The following is a 27,750-nucleotide window of genomic DNA, read 5'->3' as shown; positions in this document are numbered from 1 at the left end:
CAAAGGGGAACTGGGAACAAATAGGGATCAGATGTAGATTCCAAGAGTATACCATCAATGTACTTAGTCTGGGATCACCTATAAGTCTCACCCAGGCACAAGCACAAGATCCAACAAAGAGAAATACACTCAAATGCTTACATTTCATTATACATTAAAAATAACAAATATAATAATATATAACAGAGAGATGATTTACAAGGAAAAAAATATCATCTCCCAAAACAATAACTATGCATTTGACTGTTTCCCTCCCAGCAAGGCCAACATGCCGGGGCCAGGACAAAACTAAGTAATCTCATTCCAAGACAAAGACAGAAAGCAAGTTGGAAAACAGATATAGGGGGATAGAAGACACAGTAAGTACCTCCCTGCCCACTATAGGAGGTCAGGAACCCCACCCAGGCATAACAGAGATTTCCAAGGGAAAAAAATATCATCTCCCAAAACTATACATTTGACCATTTCCCTCCCGGCCAGGGCCTGGACAAAACCAAGTAATCCCATTCCAAGACAAAGACAGAAAACAAGTTGGAAAACAGACACAGGGGGATAGAAGTAGAAGTACGTCCCTGCTCACTATGGGAGGTCGGGAACCCCACCCAGTGAATGGAGTTGGATGGATAGGACAGCAGATCTGATGGACACAATGAACGGCTTCAATCAACATATAATTCACTTTACACAATGCTTGCTTTGGTTTCGTGGTCTTGGGGTAGACAGTTCGTCTGACGCCTGAGTTGCCAGGGTTCGAATCCATATTTGTGGCAATGTAGAGTAATTGTGAAAGTCCCATTTACAGTGTCACTTGTGTTAATTGGAGTAAGTTACTGAATTGTAACAACGTTGTTCGTGTCCAAGTAAATGTACTACCAGCAGCACGTCGAGCTCATTGTGGGTTTTGTGATAATCAAAGCTCGTGTAAAATTACATTTACATTTGACCGAAAAATGATACACAACGATACAAGTTTACAAATCATATTGCAGGTTTATTTCAGTTCCAAAAGCCATCACAAACATTCATCCACTGTATCACATATAAGTCTTTAGTCACCAAATAAAAGCAAAAGAAACTTTGATGAAGTTTGTTATGTGTACAGTGCAACATAAAAGGATAGAAACAGTTTTACTGATAAAACCCTCAAATGATAACAAACCAAGATGTTGTTGCTGGTAAGTTGCTTAATTGCATTTGTTAAAAAGCATAAACTGTGAAGCAAAAGTGTTGAAAATCGTTTAAATAAAGTTTAATGCAAAAAAATAATTCTTAAGCACTTCATGCCGTTCTAAGCTGTCGTTGCTGCATTTTTTTTCATTATTAATTATTATTATTCTGATTAAGGATGAGGGGATAAAGAAAGAAAGAAATTAAATGCACAGGGGGTGTCATTTCTTGACAGTCACCTCTAAAGATTGCAACTCTTAAAATTATCATAAAAAGAATAGAAGTTTTACATTAGGTATCTAGAAAATGCTGAACATAAAGCTACATTGGCCAATTAAGTTAGGGTTAGTAGAAAGACTTTTTATTCTGCCATATCTGATTCTTTCAGATAGTTCTACAAAGCATTTGTCTCTCAAACTGAGCAAATTAATGTTCATATAATATGAAAATGAAGATTGCAATGATGAACAGATTGTACTAAATAAAGATAAAACTTTTTTTTAAACCCCCAAAATATGTCAATAACACCATACAGTATAATGAATGTAATACAAATCAAATTCATGATTGTCATTACACCGATTGAAACGCTCTATCCCTTCTATATTTATTTCTTTCATTAAAAATCTTTGTCTTCACCAAACTAATTAGTGTACCTTCAGGGATTCCTTTTTGTGAAAATACCCTGTGGTGTTTTAAGAACAGAATAATTTCAGACTTTCCAGGTAATGATCCCCTCGAACCATGTGCTGAAACATCTTCGACAAAGTTTTTAAAATATGACTTGACTCTATCTGTATCCTCATCTGACCATGACATGTATCTCCCATTTTGCTTGAATTACTCTGGGTTCAGTTTGTTTTGAAGAACACGGAAGCTGATTTGGACTCCTGCTTCACCATCAAATATTTATTCTTGATTTGCAGCTGTTACTATGTATGTTCCAAAATTTTCATTTGAGTCTCTATTCACTACAGAGTCATTTGTTTCAATGTTACAATTTCCTTCCCCAGTGACCGATGCTGAGTTATCAATTTGACCCAAAAAAATGACCAACTTCTGTTATTTCCCGTATTGCAAGTGGACACTGATAAATGTTATGATTGATTGATTGATTCACTGTGCCCCATATGTCAATAGAAGACATCTCTCTCGTGTTGTGGGACATCAAGTAAGGCAAACAATGTCGAAGCTCGGTGCCTGAATTTATCAGCTATTAACAACTGGAGTTTCTCTTAATCCTTTACTAAGGAAGTGACATATTTGATGGCAATGTAACCACTTACATGATCTTTGGATAATCCTGTATTTGGAAAAAGAAATGGGTTGTCTGAAATATCAACAGCTTTACCCTCCTGTACAAGTTTCCTTAAAGGCTGAATTGTGTCATTGGGTATCAACACAGGGACCAACATCTTGCTTCCCTTTCCAGACTGATAGGCCAGCTTATATTTCTCAAGTAATGCTTTTTCCAAAGGATCAGTGACATGTTGTACAAGCTGGAGATCTACCCATACATCTGAATCTGCATCATTCCAGTCTTTTAACAACATCCTTGCGGGTTCTCCGCCTCTCCTTGCATTAAACATTGTTAGCCTAGCTACGATGACATTGCGAAGCCTAACAAACATATGTGAATCAAATAAATGATAATCATCCTCACAAATACGGACCATCTCTTCAGTAATAAATTGCCGTAGCTTCTTTATATCATTCTCCAATGGCATCTCTTTGGGTTTTCTCAAATTTGTTCTCTCTGCTTCACATTGAACTCTGGCTGTAAAAAAAATACTATCCAAATTATAATCCAGGACAGCTTTGAACAAATCTATCTCTGCAGATTCTCTCATTTTGTTTTGCATTATGTATTCCCCTTTTAAGAAATTAATTTACTTTTTCAATATAAATCCAATTGAAAGCCTCAAGCCTGCTTTCAATGTCCCATCCTCTTTCAAAGTCATTTCAGAAATGGTTTGTGATATTTCATTAAAGTTACAACGCTTCACCACGTCCTCTCCAGAGAAAGAAGGTTTATTTGTTCTTTTCCTAGTTTTTAAAATCAAATTTCCTAAGATGCGTAAATCACTCATTATAACTTTTCTCTCCTTCTTTGAACTTTTACTCCACAATTTTGTTCCTAACAATACTATAGCTTTGTCTGATCGACACAAATTTCCCACTTCATCATTCCGAAATTTGTCAAGAATATTCTCCTTTATTTCTTTACTTGCATTGGGAGCCACAGGATAAAATTATACAACCCCAGTACACAGAGCATGCTCAGTACTACATTTCTTTTTGTGTTCATAAACCCTACGTCCTGAGTAAAACCCCTTACAGCCAGCACACATAACAACTTCATGTGACCCTTGTGCTCTCTCACGCATAACAATTGAATTGTTTCTAGTGTTTGGATAAAAAATGCACTGTTTCTTTATATAATCCATTGCTCTTTTCCTTTCCTTTACAGGATGTTTCATGGCCTCTGTAACTCCTGTCTCATCCTTGTGTTTCCTCATCAAATGCCTTGAGAGTTTTGTTTGCAACTGTCCACAGTATGGACAGGGTCTCCTTGGCTTTTTGTATTTCTCTGAAAAAAAGGAGAAAATAAAGCACATCATGCTATGAACTCTGAAAATAAATCAATAGACAGATCGTATGCATATCAGCTACATGACAGCGGTAGAGAGGAATAGCATTCCAAATGTTTAAGGTCTGGACAAGTAACTGTCATCATTCCTTCTTGTTATATACTTTTCTACCATCTATTCCTTTGGAAGAGGTATGTTAGATTTGTGGAGACCTCTGCCACATAACAAATCAAGCGAAAAGACGCCATATTTTTGTTTTGAAATAAAAATAAATAGATCAATCCACCCACTTCACTGGGTTCAGGGTTCCCTCTTCATTATAATCAAACTATGAACATAAATCGTAACACAATGAAGTCTCATCTAAATATAGATTGTCCTTTGTTGTTTCAGCGAATAACCAGACAGAATGTCAAAAGAATTTTACGTTTTCCCCCAACCACCCCTTGGAGGTATCAGTATCAGCCGAATGGTTAGTGTCATGTTTTTTACATTGAGCAACAAAATTTACTCCAATTGCTTCACTCGACCCAGGTGGAAAAGTAATCAAGAATAAACCCAAGTCCTATCCAAAGATTAACATTTCATTTAAGTTTCATTTAAGTTTATTGTAGGCCCTTGGCCATTCGACAAAATTCCATTCACATAAATTATTTACAACAATCAGAAATTAGTTATATCAATAATAGAAATAGAATGCAATAGGAATATTAATAATAACAGTAACGGCAATAAGTAACAATTAATATAGTAACAAAAGTAATAATAGACTATAGTTCATAGTAATAGTAATAATAATGACTTTCTTTGTCATTGAGGGAGTGAGAAAACATCACCAGCTGGCAGAACAAACAGCCGACATCAATCAAACGTCCTCCAAACCGGTTGAGCACCCGCTTCATTAATTCCTTAGACTTATTTACTTCCCCCCCAACTGCCTGAACGAGGTGTGTAGACCGCTTAATCCTGATTTATATTTTGTGGGAATGAAATATGACATGTATCTGCCGGAAATAACAAACACACTGTTCAGACAGAAAATATTTGAGTCTTGCCTTTGTTAATTGACACAGATAAGTTAGGAAAATAAATGCTAATAAAAACGATCAGTAAGTTCGTGAACACAGCTTCTCAACTTGAACATATGTTTTCATCAAATCTACACACAGCTGAATTTTAATGATCTCAGTTGTCATTGAAAGGAAACCCCAAGAATTTTAGAATAAAAAAAGAATTGAACCTGGAAGTCAAAAGGGTTTGTAGCACAGCAGACATTATCAAAGTATAATTTTAGTACCGACAAATCAAAAAGAAAATGTGCTTTTCTTTAAATGTTCCCAATCATCATAAACCGTTTAGGTTGCAAGATTAATAAAAATGTTACCTATTCTGATACTCGTTAAGTTTCCAGTTGGTCTGTGAAAAAAAGCCTTAAGCATCATATACATACAAAGAAACAGTTTTAGTATATAGATGGGTTGTAACAAAAAAAAAACATTTTAACACTTACAATACAAGCAATTTAAGTCTATTACAGACACACACACAAAAAAAAAACAATAAAAAAACATGAAGATTATTATGGCTGGTTTCACTGATACCACTCACACATTGGGGTTTCAGATTCTAAGATGTCCACCCTATCAAATTTGGATTTGTGCTTGTGATGTAAATGGTAGCGTATTTTGCGACGCAGCATTGCCAAAACAGAAAAAAAATGAGATAACACAAATGCAGCACAATGGAGGGGGTAGAAGTTTTATTTTAAAAGGAATGGGTAAATTAAAATTGATCCCACAAATATCAAAGGAGAAGAATGACAAAAAATGACTCACCATTGCACGTAACACGTTGGTTTGCATGTGTATAGCACAAGGGTTGAACCTGGGTCCCAGACTGGCAATGAGGTTCAGTCTGTGATAGTTGTGGATGAGGCTCTGACTGAGTTGGGGAATGAACACTACGTTCCAAAGACAATGATGTACTCAGCATTGGGTACCTCACAGAGCACGAAGAGGAATCAGACTCGGAGTCAGCTACAAAATCGGTATCCTGTATATTTTGAGGAAAAGATGACAAATCAATCAATTCATTCATGTTGACAATAAACACGAAGAGCCATTGTTTAATAATCCAACTAAACAATTAGCTGGTTAATAATGCAAGTATAATAAAAGAGTTGAGAAAGGCAGACATATTGTCTAAGTATTTAATATGTTCAACTGTGCATGAATAAATATAGCTACACCAACCAGGGCTTCAGTAAACTGTTTTTAACCAGCTCTCTAAATCCTACACCAGGACCAACAACTATAAAACAATTTTTATCTCACTACGATTCTGGACATATAAACTGTTGTACTGTTGTCATTGCAACAGTATGAACTTCCTAACCTTGCAACTGCAATATAGTTGTTTAAAAAGTTGATAAACATTACAATGCAAGAGAATTTGGACAAAATGTGAGATCAAAAGTATAATCCCAACAGAAGCTATTGTCATTTTCCCTGGAAACGCATCATTTTCACATTTTGTCAAATAAAAAACAAACGACTTCAAATGTGAATGGTTCATCAATGAATATCACTTCAAAATATAACGAGGAAGTTTAAAATAATGTTATTGTTGGAAAGTGAACTGCAAAGAACATCTTTAACAACAAAAGACTAGGAGGAGGTACGGAAAACCCAAATTTAGATTTATAATTGTTGTCTTTAAGTTGCATTCAACAGGTAGAACTTTTTTTCCTGATTAAAATGGTATAAAAATTATTAAAATTGGTTAAAAATTAAAAAAGATATGTTATTTCGAAATTTGTAGAAAATCGCCAAAATTTGTCCTTCTTTGAAAGCAACCTTTTGTCCGTTTTCAAAATGCCGTATTTTCATAAATATTCAAACCAGACCTCTGTAACTTTCTAACAATACACATCTTTTTATAAACAATATGTGTATTTTTTTTCTGAGCTCAACTCTAAGTAAAATAGAAATAATTTGCCCCTAAAGTAGCTGACAAAGCCAAAATTGTCAATTTCAACGCAAAGTTACGAAATATCAGCGATTGTGCCCCTTGCCTGAGCCGGCATATGAGTGAAGTGAATACGGCAAATGTTGTAGTTGTAGTTTCGTTTTCAGTTGGCTGGTGAACGCAAAGCTATTAATCTTGCTTTCGTATACATCATTTTAAAGCTGAGATTTTAAACTTTCTTTTGATACCAGAATCGTCCAAATTTTCAGATTTTTCTCAATTTTTTTATCAATTTAAAGTTTTTAACTTGAAACTTCAACTTTTGAAAAAAATCATAAAAATGCGAATCTGGTATCGAATGAAAGCTTGTTCAATTTTCTTTCGGATGCAGCCATTGACGTTACTATTAATAGCGCTGACGCGACCAGCCGAGCGGAGAGAAAAGACAACCGTCAGTTACGGTGATCGAGTAGCGGAGCGCCGGTTCCAAAATCGAAGTTTACTCCTCTTCTTCAACTCAAAGCCATGAAATAACGGCAAATCATATGAAAAAAGCATGAACGTTTTTTTAAAGATGAAGATTTGAGATTTAATTTGATACCAAAAACGTTTTATTTGACGGACTGAAAATGAGAAAAAGAGAGAGACGATTTGAGTTAAAATTCTCGGTTTGCCAATAAAGCCATGACTCGATAAGAGGGTTTGCCATACCTACTAGGAGGTCCCACTGGTGTAAAACAGTGTTGTCCTTGTCCAGAAAGATTGTATCGCGCCTAACAGACTGCAGGTCTCATCTTTTGTGGCAATTGTGTTTTGTCCACCACAAAATATGGTGATGTGAAGCATTTTGAGCATGGTGCGAACTGTGGATAAACGCTATACAAATGCTATGATTTTGTTTCAATTTACATACTTACCACAACTTAATCATACGATGGAACTTTGTTCTGCATCACTTTCAAGCTCTGAGTTGGAGTCTATATAAAATAAAAGCAAACAAAGAAAAGCTGAAGATTATCATCTGCAAGTTTTTCTCTAAACCCTTAAACAAAAAATCATGCCATCTTGTGCTGTAAAAGGATTTTTATTTTAATATTTACTTTATGACTATTGTCCTTTGGAAAAAAAGAAAATTAAGTCCGAAACCTTTTGGCTATTTTCTTTTAAATTTCAAGAATGTCAGAGTTGGCAAGAGAGGATGGAAATATAATTCCAGAAACCAATCTGTCTATAATCATATCCATATGATAGTTTTTCGTTCAAGATTCAGGTACAGTCCACTTCGGATAATCGCAACACCTTGGGATCATCGAAAATGTTGCGATTAACTGAAGTCCACTATTTCAACATTTTACACATTTATTGTAAACTCAAACCAGTAAATGTTATTCTTAGTCCACCACATACAGAGCAATTTCATTGAAACAAAAACCATATGGCAGCCCTGTGTAGATTTGTCAACCAAAAGCAGCTATGAAGCAAGCCGTTATCTTACTCAGATTGGACGAAGTTTCACTCTTTTTTTCTCAACATTTGTCAGAGTTCAAGAGATTAGCCGTGATGAGAGACAATAAGCTCTCATCAAACTCGTTGGTCACAATGCACAGTTGTTAATCCTAAAAGAATGGATATCGCTCAGTCTCTCTTTATAACTGTCATTTATAACCTGTTGTCAAGATTATGACCGGCCCCCACCCCTCTTCAATTTGATGGCCACCGATGACGTCACAAACCCATACTGCAAATCCCCGCCCTCTTTCGACTCTAATAGAGTGGTGACACACTACTGTAGCATTCAATCCCTCTCACTCTCGATTCTTCAACCTGTCACGATTTCATCCATGATGAAATTTAATCATGATATCGGCCGTTTTCAAAAAAACGCCAAATTCGAGTCTTCAAATTTTTAAAAAGTCAAGTATTTCCAACATACTCATTATTTTGTGTATGCTTTCTGTGATATGTATGCGACATAAAATTGTAATACTAGGGCTTAATGAGTTTCCAGTGGTCACTTATTCAAGTATTTGTGAATCACGATCCACATGTGACTCATTCCTGTTACGCTTATAAAATTATGTCACATTACATAAGTTAACACATTTTTGGACAATTATTGAAATAAAACATTGAAAAACAATTAACACAGAGCATTGATACCAATTCTGACAATAAAATGACATTTATTGTTTTACAAAAGGCATTCAGATATCAGTTTTTTTAAAACAAAGGATATTATTTGAGCAATCATCATCTCCAAAAAATTATAGGAAAATGATAAAAATAAAAATTGTTTACCATAGTCTAGGTATATAAGTGTTAAACCACCACAAATAATATTTTCTTTCAAGTATTTATATTTATCATTTTTTAAAAAATGAAAAAGTCATTCTTAACAGGAATGAGTTTGTGTAACAGGAATGAGTGGACGTAACAGGAATGAGGTTTCTGTTACAGGAATGAGTAATTACAACATATTTATTCGAAAGGATTATAAATTCAATACGCTTAGTGATTGAAACTCAGAAGGGGAACAAAATGGTTAGGGCGCCAATACATTGATTTCGGGCTTTTGTTAGTAGAGACCCACAAAAGAACACCAACATTGTTAACTTAACTCTAGGTTGAATCAATTGACTCAAGATAACTCTTTTGTGGCAGTTCGGAATGGTTGGATAAACAGACAAAAGAGGCATTTTTAAAACACTAGAAAGAGCAAGAAGCTTGCGACATACCCATGTATGATTTTGGTTTACTTAATGACATAATGTTCAGTTTGAACATCTCTTCCAGGGTATCTTTATCACTTATGTGAACATCGGGAATATAATGGTCCAAGTTTGTGACAAAAAATCAACAACTGTCTGGATGTTGTCATTTAGTGAAGTAAGGTTTGAATCTGACAAATTAAATAATGGTCCTTGCGTAAAGCCAGCTCTTGTATCAATATTATTCGTATTTCGTCTGTTTGTGTGTCTTTGCCAAATGCATACACTGCACCACAGGCAGGCAGGCAATCCCCATCGGCCCTCAGCTTGACTGAAAATAACCGTTTCCCATCACAAAGAAATCTAGGTATAGATAGGTCGAAGATGACGTCACTCAAGCCTTTGTTATTGTATTTTGCCATCCGCGTTTGTGAGTGATACTCACTAAACTGTATTACCCCGACTATAAAAGTTCATGGTTACACATAGTTTTGTTTGTTGGTCCGTTATACTTCCGGATGGCAATGTTATGAGCTTCTTAGCCAAGCGCATATTATCTATATCATTTGGAATGAAATGTGTAAACCTGTTGTCAATACCAATGCCAGTTTTGATTACACTTCTGCTAGCCCCAACTATTCCACAATCACTAATGCTTGATTTTCACATTCATCAACCACTTCATCAAATGAATTGCATTCATTCAATCTTTTGATAAAACCATTGTAATCGAATCCAGTCGACATCACCGTAATGTCTATGTCATCTTGGTCATGTTCATCACTTGAGTCACTGTTTCAGTCAACCGGTGCATCTTCAGGCATGTCTCCATCATTACCTTTGAAAACCTGTTGCCTCAAATCACTTTGTAGAAATGAATGAAATTTAATTGATGTGACCAACAACATTTTTGAACATTCTTGACTCCTTTTCTCCAAAGCGCTGAAGCAAGCATGTTAATGTTTTCACATTTTTTACATGCACATGTTTCTTTTCTCTGTCCCTTTTTCTTGGAGTAAAAACCCAAAATGGCTTAAGTCGGTAGAATGAAGAAAATGACACATATGGGTTTCAAGAGATGTATCACTTGTACAAATGTGAGATTGTATCACATAATAGTCTTCTTTATTTCTTGACTTTATTTCTTGTTATTGTGTTTCTCTTTCCTGGAGCTAATTTAGAAGTGTCACCTTTCAGGAAAAATTCTCGTACTATTTGTTTGACAAGATCTGGAAATTTTGGAGGCATTTGACGTCGTTTCCGAAATTTTCCAAGAGTTTATATTTTTGAGTCATACCAGCTGCCAAATGTTTCACGATTTGTACATGTGCCTTCTGTTCCTCAAATGTTTGATGTCTTATAGGAGTGCAAAATGATATTGTAATGTTCTTTTCACAGAATTTTTGCCACCTTTCTTGTTATTTTTTTCTGCTATCTTTCAAAAGTTTTCTAGTTTTTGATCGGGGAGTCAACGGAAGTTTGTGTTTTTTTAATGACCTGTCCAAGCGCTTTTTGTACTTTTTGTATTTCTTTTTTGAATGAGAAAGAGAGGAGAACAGCCTGTTTTTAGTAGCTTGATATCTTTGACGAGAGACATACTGGAGTGGAGATTTTGAGTGTGAGGATGGAGTGTAACTCAGATCAAGATTTTGCTGTTTCCGGTTTGTAGTGTGTGTGTGTTTATAGTTTGTGTGTGATAATTGTTTATCCAATTCTTTCTCTGTTTGCGTTGTTCTCTTGGTGTCTTATCTTTTATGGACTTTTTATTTCCACTCGATCTGTCACTCTGGTATTTGTCTTGTTCTTTTTTAAGACAAACAGCACATCGAATAGGAACTCTATCTCGTCTTTGACGGTAAAGTCGTTGCTCTCGGCTGACGTCATGGCTTTTTTGGCCTTTATGAAGAAAACAAAATAAAACAATCGTTACAACAAAGCTATGACCCTTTAAAATGAACAATAATATCAAGTTCCATTTCGCCACCCTCATTCCTGTCACAAAACAAGGTGTAACAAGAATTAAAGTCAAGAAACAAAGAAGACTATTATGTGATACAATGTCACATTTGTACAATTGATACCGGGACGTTAAAATCATAGTAATCATCTAAAATGTATCTGAGCCTAACAGGCAACAAACTATGTTTGGACATTAGGCATTTGGTATTGGCAAGGTAACTTTGCACTAAAAATAGTCTTTCAGCAATGGAAGAAATGAGTATGTATACAATAAAAATTGTTTTTAATGGTAACCATGTGGGGGCGCCGTGGCCGAGTGGTTACCGAAAGGGACTCCCGACTTGGAGGTAACAGGTTCGAAAATCTCCACAACCATGGAGTGGTTTCCTAATCAAGGAAATAATTCTGGCCGAGTGTTACCGAAAGGGACTCCCGACTGGAGGTAACAGGTTCGAAAATCTCACAACCATGGAGTGGTTTCCTTAATCAAGAAATTAATTCTGGTTGCTTCACTTTGTTTCACCCAGGTGTATATTATGTTACCAGTGCTGATGGGGAATGTAATTTGCTTTTGACCAATGTCGTATTCATAAGTTAAATGTCTGTTTCATGCTAGAGAAACAGGGATAAGCTCCGATACTATGGGCCATTATGCTCCAAAGGACTTAGTTACAATAAAACGTGTGTTTCATTTTATGAAAGTTCACATTCCTCATTCCTGTTACTCATTCCTGTTATGTTTTCCTCATTCCTGTTACATCCCCCATTCCTGTTACAAAACAATGTGTAACAGGAATGAGTGTAACAGGGATGAGTTTATCTCGCTTCGATTCATACTATCCCTAAAATATGCTTTACTCCAACATTAAAGTATGACTATTATTTAGAGCCTTAAAAAAGCTATAAACTGATGCTTTCTATTTTTGATTCAATTTCTACTTTAAATAACAAGCCCTGGTAACAGGAATGAGGGTCATGGTCTAATGTTGAACAGTACTCACCATTTTTGAAGCGGTTTTGATCTGAAAATCACACTGGATGAAAAAAACATTGTTTGTAGTTTCGGCCATGATGGAAAAGAGGTATCTACGGCGATAAAACATTGTTAGTTGCACTTCTATTGTTTAGAGGATTTTAATTGGTTAATTTTCACTGCCGTTACAGGAATGAGTGAACACCTTGGGGACAAACTTTAGTAATATATAATAATTTTTTTTAAAGTCTGATAGTTACAAACTTTTATGAGGATGTTAGAAGATGGCAATTTGCATCAGCTGCATTCATAGTTGTATACAACAAGACACTCCATTTTGTTAAGAATTCGACTTCTGACCATCATGCAAAAAAAAGGACAGGGTATTTTCCTCTACCCCGTCAATACAATACGTCATATCTATCCTGAATCTCTCTCGATTTTTGTTTTTTATGTTTCATACAAGTTAGTAATGTGTAGTGAGAGTGTGTAAGCAAGTATTTGCTAACAATATATGCATCAAATATGTCAAAGAGTCAATTATCGTCACAGGACAGGAATTTGGCAGTTTTTTTAAAAAGGCCGATATATTGTTTGATTTCTTGAATTGACCACTTTTTAAAAAACGAAGTTTGTTGCAATTAACCAGTGACTTTTATATAGAATTATTTCCATTTCTTAGGAAATGTTGCGATTAACCGAGTTGCAATTATCCGGAGTGGACTGCATTAGTATTACACATCATGACTCAAACAAAAATAAGCAAACTATGTGTACCTAAATATTTTATTCATTTCCTCATCAAAAGACATTCTTACCATTAACATCATAGATCACATCAAAAGGGTTGTCTGGTTTGGCAGCAAGACATTTTTTCAGGATTTTTAAAGCTCAATCTCTCTGATCTGAAGGTACAAAAGAAATAGCATATTCTCAACATTAAACTATGATTTTGTGATATGGCACACTGTATGCATAAAGCATGATGCAAAGACAGGTTTAAGTTTAAAATATTTTATATTCTTTTCAAAAATCCATAAAATAAACATGTGAAGTGTTGAGTTGGATAGCGCTAAAAGTAAAAGTAAAAGTAGATATTAAGTAGTAGTAGTAGTAGTAATGGTTGTAGTAGTAGTAGTAGTAGTAGTAGTAGTAGTAGTAGTAGTAGTAGTAGTAGTAATGGTTGTAGTAGTAGTAGTAGTAGTAAACCACAGATCTTACAAAGTTAGTACTATCTAGTGTGAATCTACAGTCTACAGAAGTTCCCGAATTATCTGACTCCACTTTCGAATGACTGACAAGTGACAATCATCAATCGGTGTGCGCTGTGATTATCCCCAGACACCTGTCTGGGGATAATAAAAATTCGTTATCCCCAGACACCTTTCTGTGGATAACGAATTTTCATTATCCCCAGACGCATATTTGAAACTCCGCTCTTTTAAACAATTATCAACATTCCAGAATATGGAATGTTTCCAAATGCACATAGAAATAAGGAAAGTTAATAAAATATCTATAAAAACATAAAATTAACCAACATTAAAATCAGTTGTTACTACATATACACAATATGCGTCGACTTCGAAGTGGGTGTCATGGCCGAATGGTTTAGTCGTCTGCCCTGGAAGTTTGACCAGAATCGACGTTGTGGGTTCGAATCCTGGTAACGTCACTTTTTTTTTTTTTTAAATTCCGTCTTCTTTTTACAGAACATTGAAAGGGATAAATGTCCCATCCACCCTCCCCCCCACCTCTTTTTTTAAAATATTAAACTCTCCCTCTCTCTCTCTCTCTTGGTTTTTTTTCTAGTTTCTGGCACATATATTCGTCCCCACTCCGATCTCAAATAGTGTTTATAAAGAATAAAGAATTAAAAAGCAAACAAACAGAAATATTCAGAGAGCGACCAAATGGTCAGATAGAGGATAGATATAATAATAATAATAATAATAATAATAATAATAATAATAATAATAATAATAATAATAATAATAATAATAATAATAATAATTATAATAATAATAATAGTAATAGTATGATAATAAGAGTATTAATAATAAAAATAATATTATTATTGATAATAATATAATAATGATTATGATGGTAATAGTAATAATAATAACAATTATTACAATTATTCTTATTATTATTATATTATTATTATTATTATTCTTATTATTCTTATTATTAATATTATCATTTGACCAAAACGAGTGGTTCGAATCTGTGCAGCTAAAAGGAGTAAAATGAAAGGTGGCCTAACCCACTGAGCTGTCTATCCACACCGCTATCGGAATATCCTAAATTCATATATGAGCTAAACATATTTCCACCATTTTTGCTTCCTTGTTTTGGTAGTTATTTTCATCTCTGATTCGAATAAAAATATGTTGTTGGATCTAGTTTTGTGGACGTGTGATACTAAATTATATTATCTTGTGCGAAGAAGACAGGAATATAACAGGTGTCGGTTTTGGGCTTTGGGCGAACAACACCATGGCCTAGGAATTCGTCCGCGAAATAAAAAATAATTCCCGGTCATCCCCAAAATTGTGGCCAGAATGAGCAAATTATAGAAACAAGAGAATATCAATAAAGTTAACAGGTAGGTAGGTAGTGAAAATTTAAATGGTTTGTGGACTATGAACAGATTTGATGATTAACAACTTTCTTCCTGGTTGAAAATAAAAAGTCGAATTGCCAGTTTGACGTTTTCAGATCAAAGCAACAAAAGAAATTTCATTGATCCATTTGCTTTAAAATAATTTTTTTAAAAGAGCTGGATTTGACATTTGATCACTATTTACTTTCATCTTGTGTTAAATATCACTTGATATATTAACTGTTTTGGGACACAACCACTAGTATTTTTTCCAGAATATTTGGTATTTTTCACGCCTAGTTTGGCATTTTGCATAACATCTTTCTGCCCACTTGCTACATGCGTCTGGGGATAACAAATTTTCTTTATCCCCAGACACCTGTCTGGGGATAACAAAGATTGGTTATCCCCAGACACCTGTCTGGGGATAACGAAAGTTTATCATCCCCAGACAGGCGTCTGGGAATAATGACAGCCATCGGTGTGTGTGTGATGTCTACCCGATTTCAATTCATAAATCAACAGTGATAGAATAAGAATGGCCAATAACTTACCATTTAAATTATCTCGGTGTCTCTTCTTCAATGATGCCTCCAGCATCGATTTACCCCACGATGCCATAGTTTGGAAGTCAGCAAGTGACGAAAAATGAAAAAAATCAGCGCCGTAAATACGAAAACGAAAGTAGGATTGTGCGAAATTGACTAAACGTCTAAACGTATGTTTCACAAAAAAATGAGCTACTATGTTTGCTTGTCTTTTGTCACCACGATAAGAGCCTAGAAAGAGGAGAGCTGACGCTCCTCTTTCTAGGATAAGAGTCCGAGCCAAGATTCGTTACATCTGTTTCTAAAAATAGATTATAATTCGTATATCTTGTTCATTCCACAGTTCATCAACTTTCACACAATTGTTTATTTTACTTTCATTACTATAAAAATCCATATGATGCTCTAGAATTTTAGAGAAAATTTCGGAAAGATATAGTGCCTCACTATTGAAATATATCGACGAAGACACTGGTACCCCTATTGTGCTTTTTTCAGGTGGTCACCTTATTGACCAACGTGAAAATTTAGGCATAACTCTTCTTACTGTGGTGTTTAACAAATATCTTCAATTCTATGATTTACAATAGTCTTCAAAAGTCGTGACGGTTGGGTTGACAACCTTAAACTAAAATCAGAAAAGTGAATATGATAGAGGTCAAATCAATTGGGGGACCAGATTTTGGTCGCCCTATTGGTAAAGTACTGTAAAATGAACTAATAGGGGTACCAAAAGTCTCCCTAACCGGTATTAATACATATATATTATATATATATATATATATATATATATATATATATATATATATATATATATATATATATTTATGAGTGTTGGTGGGTACTTGTAGGTACGAAAGTGCTCGATAATGGTGGTTAGAGCTAATATATAATGTAAATTTTCACTCACATTTTTTGCCGAGACGACTCGTTTCTGTGTGTTTCTCACACTTCTTCAGTCGGCATAATCCATTTTGTCATGTCCGTAGAAAACTCCAAACTAAAGTTGTTTCGCTGTGTAGTGGTGATTAGTTTTGATGTGTATTGTGATGTGCTCTCATGTTTATATTATGAGTGTGTGTGTGTGTGTGTGTGTGTGTGTGTTTGTATGTGTGTGTGTTTGTGCGTGTAGGTGTGTTGTGTGTGGTGTGTACATGTGTGTGTGTGATATTGTAGTGGAATGTGGTTGCGGGGGGGGGGGGGGGGGGGGGGAGAGGGGGGTCGGGAGGGGGGGAAAGGGGGGGGGGGGGGGGGTTGTTTGGCCTTTTGCGTTTTGAGCTTGAATTTGTTAGAGTGTCTGCACATTGTCATCAGTTCAGATCTTTTGTTTAAGGTGCTATTGTTTCTGTGGTTGTGTAGTAAAATCTCCAGTTTCTCTGTCAGGCATAAATTGCATTTTCTAGCACCGCATCTGTAGGGGCTGCTTTGCTTGACGACCTCCCAGGTTATTGTTGGTGTTTTTTGTGTGTTTATTTGTTCCCAATAGTGCATTGCTAATTTGGTGCTTTTTGCTTTGCTTTCATGTGTTATGGAGGCTTTGTGGTTGTTGTATCGTGTTTTGAATGGGGGTTCTGTGCTGCCGATACATCACAATACATATATATATTTATAAGTGATGTGACTGTGTCATAGAATGTGGAGTTAAAAAAAAACATATTATTCATAAATGTTGCTTATCCGTGCAAGACAGGAATACAAAAAGGGTGCCGTTAGGGGAGCCATGGTTAGCACATGAAATGCGAATGTCTGTGGACTTGGAAAAAGTAATTATGTTGCCAAGAATGGATAATATAAGGTAGATATTTTTACCAAAAGACTTTGTGTTTCGGATGAGACCTTTGCCCCCATTGGCTCATTGGCAAAACATAAAGCAACAGCCATTTTTTGGTATGAGGGAATTTCAGGCCGCAAGGACGAAGATATTACCTCAACTTTTTAAACATTTTTAATTTCTCTTCGGGACATCAAACGTGTTTTGTTTTGGTTGGACAATTGTGCAAACTTTCTTAACAGATCCTGCTTGATTTGCATTCATTTGTAGTCGTGTACAAGACACTATGTGCTGAGATCATCATCATCATCATCGTCGTCGTCGTCATCATCTGCAACAGGATAAACATCATCTTCCTTTACAAAGTTAAAGTGCCGATAATCTCGTAAGCCTTTGGGGCGAATATCATATGATTGCAATGCCGTGACCTACCGACAAATTACTGCAATCACTCAATATCTTAGCGTCTTTATGCTCAATATTGACTGGACTGTATCTCTAAACAATTGACCAATCGTTGAACAGTAAAGATGAACAACAATCTTGAGGGCGTCCCTATAGATAGAATGAAGTTGACGTCAATCGAGTCTTTGTTATTGTTTTTTGCCATCCACTTTTATGAGCAATTCTCACTAAACGGTATTATCCAGACTACAAACGTTCATGGTTACACCTAGTTTTGTGTGTTGGTCCATTATACTTCCGGGTGGCAATGTTTTGAGCTTCTTAGCCAAGCGCATACTGTCTATACAGATAACAAGTCCCTGATTGTATGATATAACGTCTTGTAAGTAAACGAATTCTGAATGCAAAATCAAGCAACATTAATTTGTGGCCAGCTGAGTTTGAGAAAGGGTGTGTCTTCTTTTTTCCTGAAATATACTGAAGCAAAGGCTCCATAGCTTTTGTCTCTAGTAGTAGTAGTATTTGTGGCTGGGTAGGGGGGGGGTGGGGGCTCTTGAGTCTTGGATTTTCCTGGCTGGGATTTTGATCATCTACATTATCATTTTCACCGTTTAAATTTAATTTAATCATGTATTTTTATATTGTGACCATACATAATAACATTAGATAATATATTAATTTGATTTGGGTTTTTTTTTGGGTTTATTTTTTTTTCGTTTTTGTTTTGTTTTATTTGTGATATTTTGTTGTTGTTTTTGTTATTTTTTATCTTTTGAACTTGTGTTTGCGTTTGCTTTTTTGTTTGTTTGTTTGGTTTAGATAGAAGTATTAACTATCCGGAGAATGCCAATATTTTAAAAATCAACTTTTTAATCAACATTATTGTCTTTCCTGAGACTCATGCTGAGAGACTAATGCTATTTATTCATCTTATATTATATTCCTTTTTGTATTTGATTTTTTTCTTATTGTTTTATTTAAATATGTTGTTCTTTGTTCTTTTTGTTTTATTTGTTTTGTTTCGGATTTTTTTGTTTATTGTTGTTGTATTTTTTAAAAAAATATTAATAATGATGACATTTTAAAGGCGACGAAAATAATTACTTTTTCAGTACACTATAAATATCATTTCATGGATTGAATAATTACTATGATTATGGTCTATCCGTTAAATTATATTTTCCATTCCTCGTATCAATTCCCATCACAACTAGTGTTTAATAAAAAGTAGTAGTCCTCAGAATCTTCCTTACGTGTGTACGAGAATAGTTATCTTTTCAGTAATGTAATATATGTATCGTAATTAGTATTTCTCGTCCTTTTGTAGTAGTGTATGTAGTAATAGTATAGTATATATAGTAGTAGTATAGTATAGTAGTAGTAGTAGTAGTAGTAGTAGTGATTCGTCGTGTAGTAGTAGTAGTAGTAGTAGTATAGTAGTAGTATGTAGTAGTAGTAGTAGTAGTAGTAGTTAGTAGTAGTAGTAGTAGTAGTGTAGTATAGTGTAGTCGTAGTAGTGTAGTAGTAGTAGTAGTAGTGCACTAGTATAGTAGTAGTAGTATAGTAGTAGTAGTAGTAGTAGTAGTAGTAGTAGTAGTAGTAGTGCATTTTAGTGTTAGTAGTAGTAGTAGTAGTAGTAGTAGTAGTAGTATAGTAGTAGTAGTAGTGTAGTAGTAGGATTAGTATAGTAGTAGTAGTAGTTAGTAGTAGTAAGTAGTAGTATGTAGTAGTAGTAGTAGTAGTAGTAGTTTAGTTAGTAGTAGTAGTAGTAGTAGTAGTAGTAGTAGTAGTAGTAGTAGTAGTAGTAGTAGTGTAGTAGTAGTAGTAGTAGTAGTAGTAGTAGTTAGTAGTGAGTAGTAGTAGTAGTAGTAGTTAGTAGTAGTAGTAGTAGTAGATTAGTAGTAGTAGTAAGTAGTAAGTAGTAGTAGTAGGTAGTAGTAGTAGTAGTAGTAGTAGTAGATAGTAGTAGTAGTAGTAGTAGTTAGTAGTAGTAGTATAGTTAGTAGATAGTAGTAGTAGTCGTCGTCGTCGTCATCGTCGTCGTCGTCGTCGTAGTAGTAGTAGTAGTAGTAGTAGTAGTAGTAGTAGTAGTAGTAGTAGTAGGAGTAGTAGTAGTAGTGTATGATTTTTTCACATCAAATCTCCTTACTTTGTCAGATCTCCGAAATATTTCGATTTTTCATAATTTTATAAAAGTTGGATCAATTATGCCTCTGTTTTCTCTGAAGTCTTTATAAAAAAACTATGACGTATAATGATCACACTTTTCACTCAGAATTTTTTATCATATGTGGGATTTACACACACACACATACACGCATCAATTACACACGATTGTGTGTGTGTGTGTGTGAGTGAGTGCATCCTTTCTTATTTGCCTTAGTGTTTATTAGAAATATCCAGTATCAAGAGTATATCACGTGTATCAAATCTTTAAATTAACAACTACTCTTATCAAAAGGTCGTTATGACACGAAACTTTTATCATAATTTATTATTTTAAAAAATGAAAAAAAAAAAAGGGGGGGGGGGAGGAGGCGGGGGACTTTGTTACAGGAAGTAACTTGGACATTTTTAATCTAAAAAAAAGATGTTTGTACAAAACTGCCTAATTTAGATCGGTTTTTGTAAAATTGACATTAAAACTGAAATGAGAATTGATTTGAAATTTAGTGGAATTGAATTGAAATATCATTATGTGTATTGCATTAATGATTTAACACAAAAGAAGAATCTGATGGACTCGTAAATAAAGAGAAAAGCAAGAATTCCTTTTTTCTGTGAAACAATAAGTTACAGTCATTTAATTGTTCTGTTTCTTGCTCTAATTCACAGGAAGATCTGTAACACTATACATTTCTTATCACCCTTGTGTATTTTCTTTTTTTTTCAATTTAGAAAATAAAGTATTAATATTTATATTAATAGTCATATTTAAAGCAATGTATATTGGGACAAAAGCTTTAGATTGTGCCTTGTACATTCCATTGCTTAAACTATCTAATAAATTAAAAAAACTTCCAGATTCTCATCCCTATTAGCATAATTCAAGTTCTTTTTCTTTCTTTCTTTTTTCCCCTTGTCATTCTTTGGCATACATAAATCAATATAGATCTAATTTCCGTTTCCCTGCATAAGTAAATTTATACTTTGTGGAATGTTCTCAAACGCAAAGCTGTTATGATCATACTCTAAACAGTTTTGCAGTAAATTGAAAATTTCACAAGACTCTACTTAAATTTTCTGCATTAATTGATAACTTATGACTGTTTCTTTTGCATGAATACCACAGAAGCTGCCTTTTTATCCATATAAACGTGTGTAATTGGTAAAAAAAAAACAAACGTCACTCCTTATTAGAATTAGTGAAATTAGCTCCCTTGTTTTGGAGGTCTGTAAAAATGTGAAGGTGACACTTGCTGAGTGGCAAACCTCCTCAGATCTCTATTTTGTTATTTTTTAAAAAGGTATTTAAGGCGCTTGCAGCACATTAAGGTCATAGCGCCAGTAAATAGGAATACAATTGGATAGTAAAAACATTCTAGATGTAAATTAAAAGGACTTGAGGAAAAAGTAAGACATAGGGGAAATGGTTCAAATAGGGAACAGATGAAAATTCCAAGAGCACGCTGTCATTGTACTTAGTTTGAGATCACCTATGAGTCTCACCCAGACACAAGCACAAGATCCCACTAAGAGGAACAAACTCAGCTGTTTTCAAATAATATGCTAAAAAAATAATAACAGTATATAACAGAGAGATGATTTACAAGGAAAAAATATCATCTCCCAAAACTATAACTAGGTCAACAGGACAACGTAGTGGGGGGGGGGGGGGGGGGGAGCTTACAGTGGGCCTTTGGTCTATATGGTACAATCTCTAGTTCTTGGGACAATCAAAATTGAGTCTTCAGATGACCATAACGGCCTATTAGATTAGGATAGGGTCATTAAATTTTTTCATCACTTTTGCGGCTGTTTTGAATAGCTTTCAATCGTTGTATTAATTTAGATGTCACATCTAACAGCAAAGAATTAAATTAATCATATCTGCCGATTACAAAGGCATGAACGATAATGTATGTTGTACGTTCATCAACAAAATACCGAATTATACCAATATTTCTTGATTAAAGCAAGATTGGCAAGATGTTATGTGATTGTGCATGTATATCAATGCCTAAAAATTACAAATTTATTTTACTAATGCGAACTCAGATGGAGATATTGATTACACCAGAGTGAATAGTTTATTATATAAAGAAAAACATACAGATATGCCACATATGCATTCCAACTAAATACACTCCAATATTTGTTTATTCTAATAATTAATGCTTGGTCATTATATCAAATATTTGAAAACTGAAGGATATTGTTTTTCTTTTTAATTGTTAACTGATTCTAGCTTAATACTTCCCTTAAAGATAATCCTCATTTGTCATTAATCTACTGTTGTTTTTGTATGATTGCTATACAGTGTACACGTATTTAAAGGTACACCCATATGAATTACAAGATAATATCTAAAGAGAGTATTTCTATCAAAACTAATCAAATTACACGTGATATAACAAGCGTGTTGGCGGGACACAATTTAAAGGGCAATAGAATATATTCATACAGTGATATGTAAGTAAGCCATATGTTTTTATGTACAAAACATTTAGCAAAATTTTATACAGTGTGGTTGGGTAACATGTCAAAGGTTATTTAAATCTAATGATGAGAGAGGCAGCTGCATTATTCATCAATATTGGATTTATAAATTGTAAATTGTGTTTCTTTTAGTTTGTATTGGTTTCACGGCGCTTGCGACACTTTAATGTCATCCGTAGTTAAAGCAATAAAGAACCAGTAAGAGGAAGTGGACTTGTTCAAATACAGAACAGAAGATTACATGAGCAATGTGCCTATTTTTAAGTAACATAAAAATCCCATCCTAATATGAAGGAACCACTAAAATGTTTACAAAGTATAGATTCAAAATCAAATACAATAATAGTACGATAATAGTAATAGAGAGATGATTTACAAGGGGAAAGATATCACTTGACAAAGACAGAAGAACGAAGAGAGCAACGTGGAAAAGGAAAACAGATAGAGCGGGAATGAATGCACTTACATGTTGACAAAGTAATACAATATTAAGAGCATTTTATATAGCGCAGTATCCACTAAACATGCTCAAAGCGCTTTGCAATGGGCCCTTGACAACAGCAACAAGTAGGACGAGATACGCCGGTAGGGCAATCATACAATTCATTTTTTTTCGGACAGAGACAACGTTGTTAAGTGCCGGGTACTCATTTTACACCTGAGCATGGTGAGAGAACGTGAGCAGGGAGCCTTTTCTAAGGGCTCAACTATGCGCCGTTCAGAGCAGGAATCGAACTCTGGGCCTTCCAATCTGAAGGCGAGTGCCATTCCATAAGAACACCTCCCCACCGATTCATAACCAATACACAACAGTAACAGAGGGTCTATTCCATGGGAAGACTGGAATAACCCAGGCGTCAGCCGCAGTGCAGCGCCGCAAATTGAGCTAGGACGAGATGACTAGCTCAAAGCCACGCAGTGGCGGGTGATGGAACTCGGTACACTTCGGGTACGAACAAAGACAGGATCCCACTAAGTGGAACACATTCAAATGTTTACATGTTTACAAGATTTGGTAAAAACAAAAATAGAACCTCAGTACATAACAGGGAGATGATTTACAAGAAAAACATGTCACACCAAACTAACACTACAAATTTGACTGTTTCCCTCCCAGCCAAGGACTCCGACAGAACCGGCAAGGACAGAACCGGGTAAGCACATTCCATTACAAGACAAAGACAGAAAATAAACCTCAGAAAACAGATAAGATAGGGGAATATAAGATACAACAAATTATCTCCTGCTCACCACGAGAGAGCAATACGGAAGAAAACAGATAAAGGGGCTAAGAGACAGCAAGCGACCTCTCTCTCTCCACCATGAGAGGTCACAAGACTCCACCCAGGGACGAATAATGAAATAAGATAGATGAGAATATAAGTGTGTGTGAAGGGGTGTGGAACACAACAGTTAGCAGGAGAAGACCAACCCCCCCCCCCCCCCCCCCCCCCCCCCCCCCCCCCCCCCCCCCCCCCCCCCCCCCCAAGGAATTCAAGAATGAAAATTAAACACACGAATCTTTAAATTCAAATCCAAGAACACAATGTTGAGTTATCAAATTTAATACAATATTTATAATCAGTTTTGCATAATACGTCAACTATGTACATCAATAGTAAAAATTTGGTTGGATAGCAAAAAAGGATAACAACACAAATTTATCATATATGTTTTAAAATGAATGCTTCTTACAATATAATTGCAAAAATCAAATCAGAGAGGACGAGACAGACTTCCTTGATAAAAGTTAACAGCCTTTGAAATGGCTTAATCTCCAAAAACCAACATCAAATTTACCAAGAACTAAACTTTTTATACCCAGTTCTCCAACCAAGTCGAAATCTTTTGCCTCCCCAAATGGTCCCATTCCAAGTCCACAAAGCGAAATGAATGTTTGTCTTTATGGTTTTTATGGCGCTTTCATGACTTAAACAGTGTGTCAGGAACACACTCAAATGCTGACATTATTTATTCTAATGACTTACATAGAAAAAACATAATCTGTCAAAAACCAAAATAATTAGTTGAACAGATATAGGAGAAAATCACCCCCCCCCCCCCACCCTTTTTGCATAATGCATGAACTATGTACATCAATTTTAGAATATTGGTCAAATCGCAAATATGGATAATATAATAAAATTATCAGACCAATATGTTTAATAATGAATGCATCTATATAATAATATTAACAATGCAAGTAATCATTAAATTAATTTCTCGACTTGTTTACTTATTTGAAGGGTGACCGCTAAATAAATGGATCATTGAGGTCAGCCACCTTTACATACGCCCAATATCTGCCAAAAAGGGAACAATAGATTTTACTTTTTCTCAAGACAGGATCCCAAACGGGGCTATACAAAAACAAACATAGTCTTTCAGGACAAGGAACGAAAAAAATATGAAATAAAGGTGAAAAGGATAAAGGGGGGAAAAGACACTGAAGCACATCAAATGTTTTAGTTTTTAAGGGTTTTACGCCTCTTGCAACACATTACGGTCATATCAGCGCCAGTACAAAGGAAGAAAATGGTCACCAGATGGTATTAAATAATAATAATTTTTAAAAAGTATTTCTATTTCTAAAACCCAGGCCATCATATCTTAATTAGTATTAGTATCATTTAATTTGGAACAGAAGTTGATAGGAAAGAGCGGGATTTGATAGGAATCAATACATATATAATATTATAATTGACCCAATTATCATTATATGATACAAAACGAGATTAATGGATGACAAAATAATAATGGTGAACCTTTTCCTCAAAACAGCTTTAGGTATTTGGTGGTATGGAGAAGAGCGAATGGAAGAAGAAAAAGTTGTGGTTTTCTTGAAAATGACAAAACCATTTTATCATAAGCAGAAGTGTTCATTACTTTACAACGGCATTTGTTATTTTTGACATGCGCTTTCACACATTTGACTTAATATCGAACTTTGGATTCAGTCACATAAAAATGTGTCAATCCATTAATCAAACCATAAATGAGGTTTCTTCTATAATACATCAAAATGTTAGCATGCTTGACGGGACATCATTTTACAACACGCGTTTTCACTTTCACCACTTCAGCCACGAAACATCAAATTTAAGATTTAGCCACACATAACCTTGTGATAATATCAAATTAAACAAACCATGAAATGTGGTTCAAAAATTGAACTTTTTCTCTGATCCGATATAATTAAAAATTGTGAGGGTTTTGAGTGGCAGGTCACCAGATGGTATTGAATAAAATTGGATTATTTTAAAACAAAAACAATAAAAAATACAGTACCACAAGTATTTGTGGTGTTAATATTAGTAACCTAGTCCCTTGCTCCCTAAAGAGTCCAAGGGTGGCCACCCACTTTTCCTACTCTCTAGCAGAGCATCCGTCGCTGCTTTATCTACTGTGCATGTGGTCTTTCCCTAGGCAGCATTGGTTAGTGAGGTTATACTATGAATATGAGTTAAGTTACATTGTTGTTTGTGTTTGTTTTGAAAGAATAGAAGGCGCTTGAATCACATCTAGGTCATATCAGCGCCAGTAAAAAGAGAAAGTAAGACAAAGTGGAATTATTTCAAATAGATTCCCTATCAATGTACTTAGTTTGAGATCACCTAAATGACCTAATCATAGGTCCCACTCATAATACACACAAATGTTTACAAATCATATGTGTAAAACAAAAATTTATACAACGCATAACAGAGAGGTGATTTACAAGTAAAATATATCATCTTATTTCATGAATTTTTAAACTGGGGGGGGGGGGGGGGGGGGGAGCAGATTGTATTGTTGCAAGTTATAGTTTGTACTATGTTATGACTGCCACATGATCTTTTAGCTGATTCAGGGTATGAGTTTCCTAGTATAATCAAACTATAGATATAATGTCAAATATGTTGTAAATCTTTACTTTCGTAATTACAAGTTACATAACTCAACATAATTCTATTTCAGAGAGAGACAACTATTTATAATTCATGAATAATCAATACATAAATAATATTATAATGACGTAATTATCATTATATGATACAAAATGAGATGAATGGATGAAAAAATAATAAAGAATCTTTTGTCGGCAAATCTAAGGATGATTTTGTACAGCTTCTATAAACGGTAATAGAAATGCAAAACAAAACCCCTATGAAATCCTATGAAATTGTATACCCTGATAAATAATTTTTTCAATAACTTCTATTTCTAAAACCAGGCCATCATATCTTAATTAGTATTAGTATCATTCAATTTGGAACAGAAGTTGATAGGAAAGAACGGGATTTGATAGGAATCAATACATATATAATATTATAATTGACCAATTATCATTATATGATACAAAATGAGATTAATGGATGACAAAGTAATAATGGTGAACCTTTTCCTCAAAACAGCTTTAGGGTTGATTTGGCTGGTATGGAGAAGAGCGAATGGAAGAAGAAAAAGTTTTGGTTTTCTTGAAAATGACAAAACCATTTTATCATAAGCAGAAGTGTTCATTACTTTACAACAGCATTTGTTATTTTTGACATGCGCTTTCACACATTTGACTTAATATCGAACTTTGGATTCAGTCACATAAAAATGTGTCATATCCATTAATCAAACCATAAATGAGGTTTCTTCTATAATACATCAAAATGTTAGCATGCTTGACGGGACATCATTTTACAACACGCGTTTTCACTTTCACCACTTCAGCCACGATAACATCAAATTTAAGATTTAGCCACACATAACCTTGTGATAATATCAAATTAAACAAACCATGAAATGTGGTTCAAAAATTGAACTTTTTCTCTGATCCGATATAATTAAAAATTGTGAGGGTTTTGATGGCAGGTCATCAGATGGTATTGAATAAAATTGGATTATTTTAAAACAAAAACAATACAAAATACAGTACCACAAGTATTTGTGGTGTTAATATTAGTAACCTAGTCCCTTGCTCCCTAAGGAATCCAAGGGTGGCCACCCACTTTCCCACTCTCTAGCAGAGCGTCCGTCGCTGCTTTATCTACTGTGCATGTGGTCTTTCCCTAGGCAGCATTGGTTAGTGAGGTTATACTATGAATATGAGTTAAGTTACATTGTTGTTTTTGTTTGTTTTGAAAGAATAGAAGGCGCTTGAAACACATCTAGGTCCATATCAGCGCCAGTAAAAAGAGAAAGTAAGACAAAGTGGAATTATTTCAAATAGATACACTATCAATGTACTTAGTTTGAGATCACTTAAATGACCTAATCATAGGTCCCCACTCATAATACACCAAATGTTTACAAATCATATGTGTAAAACAAAATTTATACAACGCATAACAGAGAGGTGATTTACAAGTAAAATATATCATCTCTCTCATGAATTTTTAAACTGGGGGGTGGAGCAGATTGTATTGT

At 34.7% G+C, this 27,750-nt stretch overlaps 1 protein-coding gene across 4 annotated transcripts; it reads right to left on the bottom strand.

Moving 5' to 3' along the window:
• Positions 1–970: 970 nt before the first annotated feature.
• LOC144978203 (uncharacterized) lies at positions 971–16,009 on the bottom strand. 4 transcript variants are annotated; one of them, XM_078923992.1, is made up of 5 exons: positions 15,525–16,006; positions 13,184–13,270; positions 7,643–7,702; positions 5,594–5,810; positions 971–3,757 (listed from the first exon to the last, which is right to left on the bottom strand). In XM_078923992.1, exons 4-5 carry the CDS (start codon positions 5,748–5,750, stop codon positions 3,420–3,422), a joined length of 495 nt encoding a protein of 164 aa, XP_078780118.1. In that variant the 5' UTR covers positions 5,751–5,810; positions 7,643–7,702; positions 13,184–13,270; positions 15,525–16,006; the 3' UTR covers positions 971–3,419. The 4 variants fall into 4 exon arrangements, with proteins under 4 accessions (XP_078780118.1, XP_078780128.1, XP_078780102.1 ...); XM_078924002.1 differs by lacking the exon at positions 15,525–16,006 and adding an exon at positions 13,587–13,710; XM_078923976.1 differs by lacking the exon at positions 7,643–7,702 and having other exon boundaries at positions 15,525–16,009.
• Between the last annotated feature and the right edge of the window lie 11,741 nt (positions 16,010–27,750).

This window comes from Berghia stephanieae, chromosome 1, assembly GCF_034508935.2.
Source record: "Berghia stephanieae isolate SIO BIC M18660-M18661 chromosome 1, UCSD_Bste_1.3, whole genome shotgun sequence".
In the NCBI taxonomy this organism is placed as follows: domain Eukaryota; kingdom Metazoa; phylum Mollusca; class Gastropoda; order Nudibranchia; family Aeolidiidae; genus Berghia; species Berghia stephanieae.
The sequence above is the reverse complement of the archived record's forward strand: the minus strand, read 5'-3'. Positions and strand labels throughout refer to the sequence as shown.

Coding starts and splice junctions, on each gene's coding strand:
- LOC144978203 (XM_078923976.1), bottom strand. Junction 3,758..5,593: donor CCAACGTGTTACGTGCAATG/GTGAGTCATTTT, acceptor CCTTTTTTTCAG/AGAAATACAAAAAGCCAAGG.